This window comes from Fringilla coelebs (assembly GCF_963513975.1).
Source record: "Fringilla coelebs genome assembly, chromosome: 9".
Classification (NCBI taxonomy): domain Eukaryota; kingdom Metazoa; phylum Chordata; class Aves; order Passeriformes; family Fringillidae; genus Fringilla; species Fringilla coelebs.
Genome location: NC_140067.1, coordinates 23674605 through 23692789, shown reverse-complemented (window position 1 = coordinate 23692789; position 18185 = coordinate 23674605). Strand labels below are relative to the sequence as shown.

At 44.4% G+C, this 18185-nt stretch overlaps 2 protein-coding genes across 8 annotated transcripts in view; both read right to left on the bottom strand.

Moving 5' to 3' along the window:
* Positions 1–536: 536 nt before the first annotated feature.
* SERPINC1 (serpin family C member 1) lies at positions 537–7948 on the bottom strand. Its single transcript, XM_084211433.1, has 7 exons — positions 7849–7948; positions 4392–4770; positions 2581–2796; positions 2133–2270; positions 1652–2045; positions 1240–1304; positions 537–1030 (listed from the first exon to the last, which is right to left on the bottom strand). Exons 2-7 carry the CDS (start codon positions 4764–4766, stop codon positions 857–859), a joined length of 1362 nt encoding a protein of 453 aa, XP_084067559.1. The 5' UTR covers positions 4767–4770; positions 7849–7948; the 3' UTR covers positions 537–856.
* A 2330-nt stretch (positions 7949–10278) lies between these two features.
* Positions 10279–18185, bottom strand: part of RC3H1 (ring finger and CCCH-type domains 1) — a 63034-nt gene continuing 55127 nt past the window's right edge. For 5 of the 7 annotated variants that reach the window (XM_084211327.1, XM_084211333.1, XM_084211331.1 and 2 more), the window contains one exon: positions 10279–17997. In XM_084211327.1, coding sequence (XP_084067453.1) covers positions 17844–17997 — 154 coding nt within the window. In that variant the 3' untranslated portion in view covers positions 10279–17843. The remainder of the gene's footprint in view (positions 17998–18185) is intronic. The other 2 variants (XM_084211329.1, XM_084211332.1) reach the window with 1 other exon arrangement.

Below are 18185 nucleotides of genomic sequence, written 5' to 3'. Positions count from 1 at the left end.
ATGGAGAAATCTGCATCTTCAGGACAGCCCTGCCAAAGGTCCTACAGCAATACAGCCACCCTGAGAAGACAAGATCATGTGTGGCCTGGCAGCAGGCCAGGAGACTTCAGCTCCTGGACTAAACTTGCAGATGAAATAATTTATTTTTATCAAAGCTACATGTACTGGTTACCTTACCTGGGCACTGTCGTGGTTCATGGGCACTGCTGCTACAGTAACTGTTAGATGAAACCTTAGCATTAAAAAAGAATTTTACAGCCTTGCCTATGCAAGGCTGTCACTAGTGACTCCCAGCACTTGGGCCCACAGGACACACCAGAGCTGCTGGCAAGCAGGGCACAGTGTTTGGCAGCTCTTCCACCCACAGGGAGCTGCAGAAGGGTATTCCTAGCCCAGCCAGCACAAGCCTTACAGCTGCTGTTCCACTCACCTTTTCAGTGTCGAGCCTCATTTGTTGGAAAAGAAGGATTTCAATAAGTCTAGGAAGTGGCTCAGTGTAAAGTGTGCATTCAGAGAGCAGTCTGTTACATACAGATCTAAAGGTTTTAATGAACCAAGTGGTCAGAGTTACAGAGAGTTGGGCCCAGGAAGGACAGCAATGCTGGACTTGGGTGCCACAAGAATACTGGTACCAGATGAAATTCAGCTTTTCTTGATACAAAGGACAGGACAGTGAAGTGACCTATGAGCCCCCTCACCTGACATGGCAGGGAGAGCAGGGACAGCCCAGCTGGATGCAGTCCCTCACTGCAGCTGGCACCAACCACCCCCCGGGGAGCAGCCCATACTTTGTGGCAATACCCCACCTCCCTTTTCCCGAGGCAGAGGAGGGAGAAATGAGGCCCTACCAGCCCCTTTAGGAGCAGGGATCAGCTATCCTGCCCATGAAGATGATGGTGTTGAGGGCAGCTTCCCGGATGAAAAGCAGGAAGGGCCTGTTGGCATTGAAGATTTTTCTGTTCATAGGGAAGGAACGGCCAGAGATGGTGACAGCTGTAGCAGCTGAGGCCTCGCTGCCTTCTTCATTCACCTGCCAGCCAAAAGAGAAGATGGGATTAAAATACAGGCATTATGCAGCATGGAGAGGGCTCACCCTCCTCCTCCTCCACAGAACACAGACCAGCCTCCTTCCAAAGCCCCAGACTGCTGAGAATTGAACACTGTAGGTTCAAAACTATTTTTTTCCCTTTAATATTTGTTTTTAAAAAGCAAAACACGCTGGCACAAAACAAGGCTCACCTCAAGGAAGGCTTTGTGGAAGGCCTCAGACACGTACAGGTCCGTGCGGCCCTCTGCAACGATACCTGAAATACAAAAATATACAAAGGTGAAACTCCGTTTAGAGACAGCTCAAGAAAGAACACATTCCCATTCCTCACGGCCTGGGATCAGGCAGAAGGCATGGCTGCCCTAACCCCAACAAAAACATCCTCCTCCATGTCCAACTGACTGCTAAGCTGCCATGTCTTCAGCACAGAGCAGGGCTGAGTGTCCATGGTGGGACTTCACCAGAGAGTCCATCACTGACTGCAGCAACACATAAATGCTTTCATGTGCTCTTTCCTCGTGTGCTGCTGCACCTACTGCCCTGCCTAGGGAGGAATGGCTGCCCCTCACCTCTACCCTGCACTGCCCTATCTCCACATCTCACCTGGGAGTCTGGCATTTTCTGGACTGAAGAGATCTTCCAGCCCCATTTTCCTCAGCTTTTCCTTGAGACTGAAGCTGTCCTCGACACGGAAGCGAGGCAGGTAGACGAAGAGAGACATCTCCTTCATGGAATCTATCCAGCCCTGCAGCTTCTCTGATGTCAGGTCTCTCTCCACCTCCTCCAGTGGCGTCCCAGCACTGGGCAGGACCAGCAGCATTGTGATATCGTCTCCTTTGTAAGGCAGCTCCAGCACCTGGACTTTGTCCTGGGCAATGAATGCATAGTGGAATTTGGACTCCTGGTACATAGTTGGGACTTGGCAGGTCTCACCATTGGCTTTATGAAATATATCCAGTTTTGTGTTTGGAGTTGGGAACTGCGATTTCCAGTGCCCCTAAAAAGGAGAGGGGGAAAACAAACATGAGCACCATGTGTGCTCCAGGCAGGAGTGCTTCTCCCCAGTTCTGTTAGCTCTTGTTACCTTAAAATAAATGGTGTTGACCAGGACCAAGACAGTGAGATCATCAATACCACTTTCTGGGATCACTTCTGTAATGCGCTTTTCTGTCTTGTTAGCCACCCACTCATTAATGATCTGTCTGGAAAGTTCTGGCTTCTCCTAAAGGAAGAGACCAAAAAAAGGTTAAGCCTAGGGTTTTAAACCCCTCTTTGTACCCTTTCTGCAGGAGACAGGTTCGCAAGGGTATGTGCTAGGGGAGGACAATGAAGCTTAGGTATGACAAGTGTGGAGGTGGCCGTGGTTAGGGTGAGCTGAAGTAGAGGAGTTGCATCCCAGATTCCCTGTTACTTTCACTGGTGTCCCACGCATCCAGAGCAGAGCACTTCTTCTGGCCAAAAGACAGGGATGGACAGGGGATAGGGTGTGGAACCAAACAAAAAAAGCAAAATCCTGAGTAGGTCAAACTCACTTTGAAGTTCAAGGGCCAGAGTTTTGCTCCATAAACGATTTCACTGATGTTCTGGTAAGTCTCATTAAAGACCAAAGATTTCTCCCCGAAGAGACGGTTGGCTGACACCAGCTCTGAGGATTTGTTTGCTTTCTTGTAAAGGCGGCAGTTCAGCTTGGCAAAGAAGAAATGGATCTGATCCGATGTCTTCTCCGAGATGGTGTCAAATCGAAAGACCTGGACAAGCCAAACAGCAACAAGGAGTCCATGAGGAGGCTTTTGTGCTCCTGGGCCCCAGGCGAAATAGTGGTGCAGCCTTTGCCTCAACAGCAACAAATCTGCAGGCCTTCAGAGTTTCACCCTCCGTGCGTGGGAACCCAAATTTATGGAAAATCAACACATCACCAGCCCAAGACCTTTAAGTGCTGTTAAAATGAACACGGTGTTCATAACCCCATACCACACCCCAGAGATGAGCATTGCACCACAGGGCCTAGAAGCAGCTCTTGGGTCATACCAGGTCATGGGAGGACTCACATGTGCTAAACCCTCCTGTGAAAATGCTAAAGGCTGCTCTTTCCCAGGAGGAATTCTCATGGTCTGTTGAGTACTTCTGGTACATCTTATCTATTTTTACAGGGAATGGGAATATGTAGCAATCATTTTGAGGGTAAATTTTTGCAGCACAGGGAATTTTTTTATCTGTTCCCAGCTGCCAGCTGGAAGGACAATTATGATTTGTCTGCTGCTATCCAACCTCAGGGCTTTAAGGCAAAGAAAATCCCACAGCATATCGCTCTTTATGAACCTCCTTTGGCACTGTTTCTTGCAAGACATTCCTGGTGTTCCCAGCCATTTCATAGGGAAAAGGGGGGTTAGGACTGCAGGTGTGGGTAGCTCAATGGAGAAGGTTCCCCTTCCAGTGGGAAGGGCTGCCCAGAGGGGAACACACAAGTGAAGATTTTGGAGATGTGGTTATAGCTGCTCCATTCAGGCTGTGTGGATAGTGACAGGAGACCACCAACATTATTTGTTCCAGAGGCAGGATTTGTAAGGACAGCAACAGAGGTGTTTCATTCACACCTCCTCATTGCAGGGAGAAAGGTTCCTCTGGGCTGAGGTCTCCCATTGGAGAAAAAGGTATGGGCAGCATCAAACCCCACACAGCAGTTGAGTGGGTCTGGCATTGAGAAGGGCGCTAAGACAGGCAGGGAGTTAAATCAGCTGCATAGAAGAGCCAGAACTCAGAATTACCTCTTAGAATGGGATCAGAACTACCCCCTGAGTACAGGGCCAACAGGTGGAGGGACAGACTCCCTGTTTACAGGCTCCCCTGCCCTGGATGTCAGGTGGACTGCAAGGTCTCCCATGTGTCTCATTTTTGTCCCAAGGAAGAGAGAAGGACAGTGAAAAAGTTCCTCTGCAGGAGGACTTGATATCATGGCTTTTCCTGCTTTTTACAGAAGGAAAAGCTTAGCTCAATCTGCAAGAGGCAAACTGTTGCCATTCTCTTCCCTCACCTTCCAAATGAGCTTCCTTTCCTCCAGATAAAAATTAACAGCTCAAACCCAGGAATGCTGGATCCAAATGGGGAGTAAGGGGAAAGAGCTGGGGTCTAAACAAATCCAGAAACAGGGCTTGGAGCAACCTGGTCTAGTGGAAGGTGTCTCTGCCCATGGCAGAGGGTGGAACAAGATGAATTTTAAAGTCCTTCCAACTTGGAATTTCCTCCCCAAGGCAAATCCTGAGACTCTGAGAGCAGCCATTAGCCATGATCACCTTTCCTGTCTTTCAGACCTGCTACAAGAAAAGGCTGAGGAATCTCCACCAACCTCCATGAGCTGCTGGAGGGTGCTGCCACAGGCTCCGAGCTTGGTCATGGCGAAAGCTGTGGAAATGCTGAGGGGTGACATGAAGATATTTTCTCCACTGTCCTTGGAGTCAGCCAGGTACTTGTAGAAGATGACAGCAAACCGAGAGTTGGCCTTTGACAGCTCCCAGACCCGGGGGTTGGTGGACTCTGGGAGCTTGTCCTTTGCTGGCTCTTGCCCCTCACCCTCCTGGGGCTTCTTCTCGGGGTTGCGATAGATGCAGATGGGGTTCACGGGGATGTCGCGGGGCTTGGCAGTGCAGACGTCTTCCACGGCGTAGTGCTCCGGGGCAGCCAGCCCCCAGACACTGAGCAGGCACAGCACAAAGAGATGCATTGTCCTGGAACCAGAGAGAGGCCTTACACACACGGCCTGTCTGTGAAACCCACGCTGCTGCCACGGCCCTGGGCCCCTTCCCCAGCACCACAGTGACAGCAGCCCCACAGCCCCCTCCAGTCATCCTTTTGCCCTGCACCTGCAGAACAAACAAGGACAGACAGACAGCAGGAGGACAAGCTTGCCTGTGAGCACACAGTGCTTTTAGAAGCAATACACTGAAACCAGTTTTCCCAGTGACCTGGGGTCCCTCTTTTTTAAGCAGCAGGCTCAGCCCTGACGAGTTTGTACCAAAATGGATGATTTGAACTTGTCAGTCCTCCCCACTGGCCAGTGAGGTGACTACAGTGTAAGGACCCTGCCAGGCTCACCTCAGCTTTACAGTACTTTTCAGCTACTGATGTAGGAGACACTATGACAGAGACGAAAGGTGATAAGGAAAAGGTCTCCAAGGAAGTTGGTCCCTTCGTGGACTGAGCATCTCTAATTCCCAAAGAATGTACTTTATAAGTATGTATGGTGTAGCTGATGCATCACACCAATTCCTGTCCAAAGTTCATACCACCTCAATCCAAACTGCTTGTCCTTGGTACCTAAAGAGTGCAGGCTAATGGTAATTACTGTGTTCCAGCAAAAGCAGTTCTCTGAGAATCTTCCAGCAAGAGAGAGATAATTTATATTTTCCCCTCTGCTAAAGAACACTGAACCTCAGAATGGTTTCAGCTAAAAGGAACCTTAAATATCATCTGGTTGCACCCTTGCCATAGGAAAGGACACCTTTATTAGACCAGGTTGTTCCAAGCCCGTCTGACCTTAGACACCTCCAGGGATGGGGCAGCCACAGCTTCTCTGGGCACCCTGTGCCAGGGCCTCACACCCTCACAGGGAGCAATTTCCTCCTAAATCCCATCACCCACCAGCTCTGGCAGCAAGGCCTCATGAGCCATCCCAGGGCCTGCTCGCTGTGGTTCCCAGATGCCCTTTGCATGACTGCTTTGTTTATGTACCCCATGGGAGGAAGCTCAAGCACCACAGCCACAACAGTTTGGGAAACAACTTCTGGGAGGGGCTGGCAGCCTGCCCAGGTCTTGCCTGCTACAGGGCACTTTTTCAAACCTGTGTCTAAGTTAGGCAAGTCTCTGCCTGCCTCCACATACTCACTGCCATGGCTACAAAGAATTGCCTTCTAAGAAGCTAAATTAGAAGTCACCTGCATTTAGCACTGGTGACCTCCATGTCTGTGATCTTCCAGGGCTGGTGGGCCAGCACCTGCTGGAGGAAAATGGGAGCAGGCTCAAAAGCTGATCTGGGATGAAGGAGACCTCTGGGTTCTTCCACAACCCCCTCCCCAGGCTTTTGGCCAATTACTTCATCTGTGCTCCAGTTCCTCTGCAAAAGCAGAAACTACCTCATCTGGCACCAAGACTGTCTGGAGCCCAAGGCTGTGTGATAGCGCAGCAAAACAAGAGGGACTCACTCAGGCCACGGCCACAGCTCTTGCTGGTAACGACACAGATATCATCTTGCGAAAGGTTTAGGACAGCAAAGGGAAAAAAAAAAAACTAAAAAGGGAGGGTTAACCAATTAAAAACCAAAAAACACCACCCAGGCCAAGAGAAAGGAAAAGTATTAAGACAATTGAAAATACTCCAGGAAGTGCTGTGCTTCCGAACCTTTCTATCCCACAGGAAAAGTCAGCCAGCAACAAGCCAGACACACTCCAGAGTTCTGCAGTCCTGGGCCAGGAGCAGAGCCCTTCACTGCTTGCAGCAGCCCTCCCTCACCTACACTTGGTCCTGCAGCTCCAGCAGCAACAACACACTTTGTGGCCAGTCCCACCATGGAAAGGACAACCTCACCATGGTCCCTGCCCTGTCACTCCACTCACCTCCAGGGAAAGTCATGTCCTGAGCCTGTCTGTACAAGGACAAACACCTGCTTCTGTCAAGCCAGAAGCAGCTCGTAGTCTTTGCCATCACACAAAGTGCTGCTAATCTAATCTCATATTTTTAAAGGCCAAAGCACATGAGTGGGGAGAGCACCTCCAACCTCACCCAGTCTTCATTAAATGAGAAAGACTACCTGTTTGTACTCTGCAGTAAAGCCCTGACTCCATCAGTTCAGGGAAGATACAGGACTTTATGCCAACACCTTAAATCTACTTTACCATCCATTAAGATTGACTCAGGCTCTGACACATCCAGTCTTGTCTCTTACAGGCAAGAGCCCCTGCTGTTTCTTAGACCAGCTCTTTGTCACAGCATTTGGCCAAAACCCACTCCTCCTCCCCCCACAGCTCTTCAACGCTCCCTTTTCCTCTGCAGCACTGACATGCACTCCATGTGTCAACCTGGAAGGATACCAAAAGTATTCCCATAACAGCAGTGCCTGAAAAGGATTACTGGCAGGGGAAATGTAGAAATTAGAAAAGTTTCTTACAAGGGTGAAGCAACAAAAAGTGCAGAAAGCCAAGAAACCAGCTGCTGATTCAGCTCAAAATCAGAAGACTCTGGGGAAGCATTGAGAAACTCCCCATGCCTCAGCTGCTGCACAACATGGCTGGGCTCTCACCAGCACATGCCATTTCCATCCCACTCTTCCATGGCAGCAGGACAGGATGAATAACTGGGCTTACAGACCCCCAGCACCCACCCTACTGAACCTACTGGGGCTACTGGTAGTGGTGGGAATGTCCCACAGCTGCCAAGCACTGTGCTACAAAGCCCAGCTAATACAAAAGAACTCAAACCATTTTGAGATTAATTTAGGCTCCTGAGAAACCTTCCCCAGTGCATCACACCCAAAATCAGAGTCCAAAGCAAACCAGCAGTGTTCTTTTGCAGCCAGCAATTACTCAGGGCTTCTTGACTTCATTAATTGCCCTCCACACCACGCTTGCTGCAGGCTGGGGATAAGCCAAGCCTGACAATTTAGAATAACACGTAGGGTGGGAGGACTCTCTCTAATAGAGCAAAAAGCCACTCTAGCAGCAGCTAAAATTCATAGGCTCCTACTAAGGGAAAAGCAGCTGTTTCAAGAAATTAAATAACAATAAAAGATGTGTGCAATCTGTTTTTCTTACCTGCTCCTTGTACCTCCAGCCTTCTGCTTTTAGGAGGTGAATGCAAATTTTTGAGAGAACAGTCTTGCTTGAGCCCAAAGCAGTCTCCCCACTGGATTTCTGCACTCAAACAGAGCTGAGACAGCAGCAGGGGATGGTGGGAGGGGAGTAGGATGCTAAGGCCAAAGGCTGATGACCAGCTGCCGAAGGTTAAGCAAAGAGTAGGAAAAAAGAGGCAATGTTTAGTTTGAAAGAGGTTTTAAAGTTCAGTCTGACAAGGGAGAGTTTGACCATCTACCGCACACAAGTGCCACATGCCCTCAGTTTTTGCCAACAGAAAATGAACGGCTTATCCCATGAAAAAAACCTCAAACCCTTCAAGAGTTTGAATAAAAATTATATAAAGCTATTTGTAGATCTAATTTTGGGATCTTGTAGCTAAGCAAAATGTTTCCCCCATCTGTCTCAAGCCCTGTCACCTGTATCCCATTTCCTGAACAGACACAAGTTGGGAGAAATTGCCCCACTTCCCATTCTGTAGTTTCAAATACATCCCATCTTAAACACATTCACCTGGAACAGGCTCCCCAGGGAATGGTCACAGCCCCAAAGCTGCCAGAGCTCCAGGAGCACTGGGACAACAATTTCAGGCACAGGGAGGGATTGTTGGAGGGTCTGTGCAGGGCCAGGAGTTGGACTCTGTGATCCTGGTGGGTCTCTTCCAGTCCAGGATATTCTGTGATTCTGTGACCTTTCACTTGTACAGCTGGAAAGCTGAGGATTAACAGCAGCTTCCCCAACTCCTGTCCAGATTCACAAGGCAGAGTAGTGAGCAGGACCAAACACCATTTCTGATCCAGGATGCAGCTGGTCCACAAATCCTGCAGCATTGCCCCCTGAATTTCAAATCCCAGGAGCAGGCTGGCTCAGCAGGTGCTGAGCCTCCAGTGAGAGGAACATTTTCCCTTAGTCCTCAGGGAGTTGGAGTACACAGTTAGGAGGAAGGAGGTTACAGAAACAACTGAACACATCCTAGCTGGAAAGAAGCAGTTCTTAAACATACCTGATTGGTGAGGAGGAACATAAATTGCCTTGATTTTGTTTTGTGCTTTGGGTGTTCACTGTTGAATTTCATGGATATGCACAGACTCTTGCACTCACAGAGCAAGACGGGATCAAGGAATCTCATGAGCTAGCCTTTTCAAGATTCTTTCTATCCTGCTATCCATATCCAAAGGGGAAAAAAATTCCAGCAGGTACCATCCACTTGAGCCTGCTCTCCCCTCTTTTCCACATAAACAAACTCAGCAAGTTTCCCCCAATCTCTCTTGATGCAGAGCACCCACCACCTCCTTCCATAGGGATCTGACTCTCCAGTGCTTCAGATCTCCCTTTTAAAAGCCAGCCACTGTAGGAATTCAGCTGGCTTTTTTTTTCCTTTTGAAGTGAATCACTACCTGAGGATTCTCAATCCTCAGACTTGAGGGAGAAAAGGTAAGGAAACCATCACCAACTGAAACTTAGTTTTCTGCTGGATTTCCCACTAAATACAATTCCTTTATAGGAACTGAATGCTTTGACTCATCTAGCAAGTAAGTAGAAGTGTGAAGGGGCCTAATAATGAGCAGTGCTGGGCTTCAGCCCAGCAAAACACACCTTACCTTGATCCATGGTGCCCAGGCTCAAGAATAATAAACAATAGTAATGAACATTATGCACAAACTCAAGGGGCAGAAGGCTGTGCTTGCCCTGGAGTAGAAGGAACAGTATTTCAGTGAAGCAGCAGCTTCATCCAGTTTCAGATTTACAGACAATGACTTGTTAAAGACCACAAAAAGGTGTGAAAGGAGAAGACTAAAAACCACAAAGCAGACTGTGGAGCAAAACTTACTTTCACTTTAAGGCAAGCTCCAAACCAGGCTCAATGTTAGACAAATGCTGCTCACTCCTTGCTCTGAAGGGTCTGGTTTGCTTTTAAAATATGTACACTCTGAGCAATTAAAAAAAAACCTGATTATTTTGAATATCTTTTCTTGTTCACCTCTGATGACCAGGCGAAGGACCCACTTTGTTTACAGGTGAAGTCAGAAGAGAGCAGACCAAACCCAGGTGACATGTGGCTTCTCTGCTATTGGGTACCTCCTATGCTCCAGCCCGGCAGAGAACACACCTTGAGCTGGTGAAAAATCTTACTCAGATGGTCCAGCAGTCTTACACCTCACACAAAATTTAGAAAAATGTACATTCATCCCAGACAGAAAACAAGAGATACTTCAAAGTGTTCTTCATTAATTTATCACTTAATATAAATGCTGACAGAAAAGCAGGTAAGACCTTGTAGACATTTCCATCTATTTACAAACCACATAGTGAATCACTTTCCCACTTTTTTTTTTTTTTGTTCAATCTGCAGCTCAAAGGACCCTCAGACATTCTGTGAGAGTAAGGTGAAGTCAGGGAGAAAGAGAGAGAAAAGCAAGATGAAGAGGGAAGAAGAAACAGCATTTCAACATATGTTTTTTTCTATGTAACTGCCACTCATGTACAGTAGGTCTCCACTCCCTTGTTCTTTCACACAGAACTGACACTGTTGGCTCTAGAGGTCTGAAAATTAAATAAAGACCAATACTGACTTTCAAATCTCTGGATCCTCTTGCCTTTTGCCTCCTTCAATGCATTCTGTCCCACTTCAGCAGAGTACCCAGAAGATTTTTCTGTCAAGTCTAAAAAGTATATTGTAGGAGTAAAGCCACAGGGAGTTGGATATAGAGAACTTTCTTCTACTCCTCTTGTTATCTCAGTTTTCCCAAGAGGTAGCAAAGCATCTAACCTTTCCTGGAAAAGACAGCAATTCCCCACATACCTTTGAACATCTCCCCCATGACCAGGCCTGTATGTACAAAACTTCATAATTCCTCTGAACTTGCAAAGAATTCAATTTATGGAATTCTTCTCATACATTCTACTTCATCTCTATTCCTATTATGAGTGTTTTGATAGCTATAAACAATAAATATCCATATTATCAACCCAGAGTCAGCCACTCCCATGAAGGATTGAGAATTTTTGTTTATGGGAAAGAGAAACAGGAAAGGACGAAAACAGCAGAAGAAGAAAAGCAAGGAAAAACACAAGGAGAGAATGAATGATATTTTGTTTAGCACTGATTCATGAGAACAGCAGATGGAATTTCATTTGTTTAAGGATCCTATATAAATTTAAGAAATAGTTCATAACCTGACTCAACAAATTTCATGGTTTCCTTTATTACCTAGGCTATCCTTTATTTTATTTTTTGTTAAATATACCTCTGCAGGGCACAATCACATACAATCAATACGATTGGATAATTACATGAGCTCTATCCCAAGCATATATGCACCAATGTTAAAAAGTTATTTAAAAAACCAAACAAAACAAACAACCCAAAAAAATAAAATAAACTCCACCCAAAAAGGTGATAATGACTGCAGAATGTCTCGGGGAGACTTGTAAGGAACTAACAAGATCAAAGAAAATTAGACTTACAAAAACCACAAAAAAAATCATATATCGAAAAATCCCACAACTGGAAGTAGATGACTTCAAAGAAGTGGGAGCTGTCATACAGATCCCACAATTCTTCCTCCCTCCTCTCACACATCTTGCTTCACCTCTTCCTCCCCATAGCAACAAATACAAGGAGGGGAAGAGCTTAACACAATGCTACCAGTTAGAGATAATGTGGAAAAATAGCCAAGCTACAGAACAGCTGCTAAGCTGACTTGAAGGAAAGATCCTTTTAGCATGGAAGCTGCTTACACAGCAAGCAGAGGCTGAAGGGGGAATGGGAACTCCTTAAAATCAGGGGAAACTCTCAAAGTGATTTGTTTTGCCCATGTTGATCAGCTTCACTTAGGAGAGGCTGCAGATGAATGGCACCAATTGTGAGCTGTGCAGCAGCTGTGATGTGAACGGGATTGCTTCTTCCTCTCAGGTTGCATCATGAATTTATTAAAGGCTGCTGCCAAATTTCTTTTTAAAAAGCTACAAATAAAGAGGTCAGTGCACACATCCAGTTGTGGGATCCATCTGATATACAATCTGGTTTGGATGCCAAAGACTTGTGAGTACTGTCTGCCACAGAACTATCAACGAAATCTTTTTAACATTATGAAGAAGCAAATAATTTCTTGAGCATCAAATACTCCACAATATTTTTTTTCATCTTACAGATACATTTACCCCATGTGCATTTTACATGTAATTCCATCATGTCTAATGCTTTTTATTTCCAGAGACTGCACTACCTGTTGCTTCTGTATCTCTCAATAGTGTATTTTTCAAATTGGACAATTGTGTTGTCCTAAAAGCTGCAGATCTTCAAAACACTAGTTTCCTGGCATATGAAAACATCCAACCAGTATATCCAAGGAAAGCTGCCTTGCTGGATGAAGTTAGGCACCTAAACCCTCCCAACTGCTGAACACCTTGCAATTAGCACTAAAAATCATACACAAACTCCCTGGAATTGCAAAGATTGCCTGGGAAAGATCAGTTAATTACTCACATTACTAAGCTACAGGAATCCAATTTTGATTGTTATGACCATATATTTTAGGCATCAAATGACTGTGATGTTCCTGATGCAGACAAATCCACATTGCCATGTGCTCTTTATATTGGGAAATTACAGAAAAAGCTGCAGCTTCTTTGCTTGCCACACTTCTCACAGAACAATATTACACTTGCCAATAGGAAATAAAATTATAAAGAAAATAAATGTTAAGTTTGTTCTCCTTTCTCTGCTAACCAAGGCTCTACCTGCATCACAAGAAGTGCTCTGAAGTCTGTGACAACACTAAGCAGTTACATTCTTCTTCCTACAGAAGAATAAAGGCCACATGTTAACTGTAGAAGGACACTGCTGGGATAACATTTCCCCAAATCCCTTTTTTATGTTGTATAACTAGAATTAACTTCAGTCTGTCATCCCCTGACATTCCAACAGAATATAATGCAGTTGGTAACAGTTCACTATGGAAATGATAATTCCCAATGAAGTATTTGACATTTTAAGAGTGTATTTGAATTGAGAGCAAATCAATTTGTGCTACATAATAATCTGCATAACAACCACCCATCTCTTGGCACCACAGCTGTACACAAAAGGTGGCTAAGAAGAGCTGCTTCAGTTTTACTCAGAAATTCAGTTTACACTTACTCAAGCAAGGTGGATGTTTTTCCTGTTCATAACTCCATTACCATGTAGGCAACTCAAAAACTCTTGCTCTCTCTTTCCCCCCAGGGGAACTGATTTATTGTGATACACGAAATCAAGTTGCTAACACGATAACTTTTTTTTTGGTTGTTTTTAAATCAGCAACATCAGGAGGCAGGAATGGAAGGCTGTGTTTTGGAAAGTGAATGATGACAAAATCTGAATATGAAGGTAACATCATGCCCCAGCACTATTGCTCTGTGTTCCTTCTATCTATCCTATGACCAAAATCACTTCTGCATACACACAGAGACAAGCACAAAAACTTGCACACTGCGTATGTTTGGGTCTTTTCTCCCATTTTTAAGCAGAGAAGATGGCTGGCACTCCCACTGTTGAGCCTCCTGAACACTGGCATGGCATTTCTTGGACCATAAAAGCACATCTGAAAGAGCCAGTCCAGGAAAGAAACTTTACACTGGGGGTCTTTCAGATAACTCTCCTGTAAGTCTGCTTTGTTACAGTACAAAATTATAAATGACAGTGGAAATGAGGGTTTATGCTACTTGGACTTTAAGAGATTTCTCTTTGAACTTAAAAACTTTAGTTAGAAGTCTGTGAGAGTTTGAGTAGCTCAAGGAAAGGAAATGCCAGCAGCTTTCTTGTATTATCAACAAAAGCCTCACTCCTGGCCCTTTCTAGTACAAAATTTCCCCACCTTACTCAGTCCATGCTGTCAAGAGACAATATCATCACAAGTTTGGTTCTTCCACATCTAATTTAATGCAATGCTAGTGTTTCACAAAACTTTTCGGTCCCAGTGGACTTAAAAGTCAGTCACATTTGTAACACAGATTTATCTTTTACTGTAACTGAAGAAATTTTCAATTGGTATTCAATTTAGAAACACTTAAAAACAAGGCTTTTTGAATTATAACATTTCTATGTTCCTTCTCCCTCTCTAAAAGAGCCATTCAGTCAGCTGAAAGAGTGCATGAGAGACTGAAAACACATCACAACACCTCAGATACATCTCAGTACATTGCAAATTGTATGACTAAATGGAATGATTTTCCACAATTCAATGCATGGGCAAGGCTTGACAATCATTAACTTCTGGAAATTGTTATTAGGATAATACAGTCAACTCACAATACCCTACACAAATGTCTGACAATCAAAATGGCTACACCAGGGGGAAAAAAAAAGTATAAAGCACAAGTCTTTGGCTCTCCTTTAAAGAAAAACAGCAGTTTACCATGTTTATACAGATCCCCTGTTTGCCTACCAGTAGGGGCAATATCACATTTGTGCATCACTGAGTAATAACACCATTAGAAAAGGCAACTTCACAGAAGTTATTGGCTAAGCGAATTCATTTGAATGCTCTGTTTTGAGGCAGCAAGCTGTCACTGTTACACAATCAGGGAGGGTGGATGGGAAAGCCACAGGACAAAAAGACACAGAAAGGGGAGGGACAGCTCAGAAAAGACTACAGAGAGAAGAACTTGAGAAGAACAGGGATAAAAGTGCTGCTAGCTTGAAAGGTGCTCTGATCTACAGAAAAAAAAGTCCTACTCTGAAATAGGACAGCATGCAAAAAGGGCAGAAGAAAATGTTTAAACTTCTCCTATTAAGAAAAAAGAACTAGGTCACAGGACAGACAGATGAGATGTCGACAGAAGGAGGGGAATAACACCACAGAACAGACATCATCTATATACTGACTGAATCACTGACACACTGAAGCTTAACCTACCACTTGAAGCTTCCTATTCTGAAGGTTTGTCCATGCTGTCCATCTGGCTGAAACCCAAATATCAAGAGTTGTCTGGTGCAGCAGAAAATTTAACCTACCTACCAAAGGATGCAGCAGCGCCCTGACACCATGGTAATACTGCTTCTTCTTGCCCAACAGAAGGAACTAAGCCACTTGGTAGCTAAGACCAATTTCACTGAGGTGGCCAGAATTCCTGTACAACTGGGACAATGATGGGCTACAGGACTGAGTGCAGGAAGACAAAGAGTCACTCCAGACATGTTCATGCTTGTTAGCTGTAAACATCAATGCTGCCACTACATACAGAGCTAGCTGTCCCCCAGGGTCTCCCAGTTTTTCCAGAAAACTGGAACATTTTAGGTGCAGTTTCCAGAAAAAACTTAAGAGCGTGCACTGCATTTTGCTGTTTCATTTGTTTAATCAACTAAACTTCTGCAAAAAAGGCAGAAAAAGGGTAAGAGGAAGAGGGGATGAAACAAAGTTGAAAATCAATACTGTTAGTAGATACTAAGTAAACTATTTAACAAGCCAAACTATAATTCTGGGCAAACAGGGCATTCACCTGGACACATTGATCACAACAAGGACGTTATGCACAAAGTACAGCACAGAGAGCTGGATGAAGGAGAGAAAAAACCCAGTAAGGTCCCCCTTCTAATCCACAGATTTTGGAAGCATTCATCATATGTAGGCCAGCAATCTAAAATAGTGCTTACTGAAGAATTCCAGGAGAAAATGTGGAGAAAAGAATAATCCCTAACCTGGTGAGGGAGCTGGGAAATAAAAGGTAAAGAGGTTTTTGCCCCTCTAGATTTTCTTCCTAGTATTACAAATGAGTCTGTAGTGTCCAACCTATCATAACCATCTTTGAAAATTAATTTTACATCCACAATTACTACGGTCAAAAAAAGGCACATTCTGGGCTTGTCCTCCTAGATTAGAATATTGCACTAATTATCTTGACTAAGATGAGCTCCCTGTGTTAATAAAAACACAGCAGGAAGGAGCAAACTAATTAAAATGAAGGAGAAGGCTGACCTGAGGGTGGTGTTCTGCACTGAAGGATGAGAGGGCTCAGGGCCTGTGTCAGGTGACTTGGAAGCAGGCAGCCAGGAAAAGACCTTCATCCTCCTCATGCCCAGAGCTGAGAAGGGAGGAACAGACCTGACAGGCTCCCAGCTGCATCACCCCAGTTCTGCTCAGCTCCAAGGAGAGTGGCTGGAATGCTTGGCTTCAAGTAGGAGATACAGATGGATAGGGGCAAGGGGAGATGAAGCTGTTTCAGTGCAAAGTTGATTCTTTGCCAAAAGTTAAAAGAGGCATTAGAAAAAAGCAAGCTTCAAACTACTCCAGGCAATTAAGAGGCCAAAGTTCAACTAAGAGTGAAATAAACCCGTGTTAAGACACATGGAAAGTGTGGGGGGGGTGTGCTAAAAAATGCTTTTATTTTCATTCAGTGCTTCTACCTCCCAGACATTTGATCACAACAGCTGCGCTCATGCGAAAAAATTCTTAAAACATACCCAATATATATACAGATATAACTATGTATATATGTATATATATATTTATATATAAATTTTTATTTAAATAAAAAAGAAAGCTCGAATCCCAAGCCAATATGTGTATCAAATCCTTGACCAGCCAGGTCTGTAGGGCATAATCAAATTCAATGTGAAATAGTATATAAACGCGGTGCCTTGACTGGGCAAATTAAATAATTGCTACTCAAAAGAGTCTTCTGTTTGGACTCTCCTACTGGTAGGCAATAGTGAGACTGTATCCCCTCCCACCCCCCTGTTGTTTTATCTAACAGTATGATGAATGCAAAGCTTAGCCCAAGGTTGCTAGAACCTCAGCAGGAGTTAAGGTTAAGGAAAAAAAAACTAAAACCCAAGAAAATTTATTAACTCTTGCTTTACCCAACCAAAGCAATGCAGTAATTTATTACATAACCAGTGCTTTCCCACTTAGTAGTCTAACCCAGAAAGAAAAAATGAGGACAGGCCAAGAAGGTTGAGAGGGAGCAGCAACTCAAAAATCATTTGCAAGAGGTCTTCATATCCAGGATCTTATCTCAGCATATGCCAAAAAAGCAAAAAAATGTGCAGCAAGAACAAAATCTTTAATCTAAAAAAAACAATAAAAATCAAAAGACACGGCTTCTCTGGCTTATGGCCACAAGGCATCTACTTGGAGAAGTATTAGATCTATCAGGCAAAATTTGCTTCTCAATACTTCTGGCAAGATCTGTGCTGCACCTTCAGTGGTTACTTTGGTGGAATTCTCCCCCCATGAAACAGGAACCCAGGGTGGATTCACTGCAGCCCTGACAAACTGCAGGTTGATATTCAGGTGTCAAAATCTAACACACACAGACCTTAAACAATGCCAGCCTTTAAAAGGGACCACACCTTTGCAAAGACTCTGTCATTTGTAGTTTAAATCCAGCAATTTAAGCAAGAAGCTCAGAAAAAGTTCCTGGCCACAATGGGAAGAATTGTGTTAAGATGAAGTTTGCTGCACATCTTTTGACACTGCAATTGACAGCTACTCTCCAACCCTCATTCCTTGTTTACCCTTAAACCATACAAGGAAGTGGCCAAAATGTTGCAGTACGGTAAATAAGGAATTATGCACTGGGTATGTAATAATACCAAAATAAAAGAAAACCTACTTCATTAAGATCATACAATTAATCAAACAGAGTATATATATATAATATCTTTTTTTTTAAGCCCTGGGATTCAAGGCGTCCAAAGTTATTAAAATAAAGTTCATTCACAGAACAAAAACAAATTTAATTTGAATTGCTTGCAGATACTGCTAATTTTCATTTTTTTAATTAAAAAATGCGTTAATGTGAACTATGTGCAGGATTTGTTTCTAGTAGTTGTGTTTGTGCACATTGCCTCTGGACCTGCTGCTCTGCTACTACTGCTGCTCCTGGGTTATCCAATCATCCCTGGAAAAAAACACAAGATGGAAGCTGCTGACACCCCAGCAGAAGGAGCTCCAGGGTGCGCTGGCCTCGCTTCATGGAGCAGATGTGGGTGTCACTCCCCCCCGCTGGGAGTCATGGCCATCTCCTCCTCCCTCGGGGTCCTCTGACAGGCTGAGAGATGCCATATTGTTTGACAGGAGCCCAATGTTCTCTTGGGTCAAAGCTGATCCATTTGGAACATCACTGCTGAAGGGAAGTTGAAGAGAAAGGAGAAGTGGGTGAAAAGAAGCAATTAATCAATGAGATTTTTCCTTCTTTTTTAAGAGGACTTCAGTGTACATATTCTAGAATATTTAACTTACTTAATAATAATTTATCTTCCCCCCCCCCCAGTTTTTAAAAATATAAACAGTTATTTTGACTTCATTACTTTC

Excerpts from the sequence above, each read along its gene's own strand:
- SERPINC1 (XM_084211433.1), bottom strand. The coding sequence starts at position 4,766 with ATGCATCTCTTTGTGCTGTGCCTGCTCAGTGTCTGGGGGCTGGCTGCC. Across the intron at positions 2,797-4,391 it reads CCCTCCAGCAGCTCATGGAG|GTCTTTCGATTTGACACCAT; the intron begins GTTGGTGGAGAT and ends TGGCTTGTCCAG. Across the intron at positions 2,271-2,580 it reads TCTGGCCCTTGAACTTCAAA|GAGAAGCCAGAACTTTCCAG; the intron begins GTGAGTTTGACC and ends CTCTTCCTTTAG.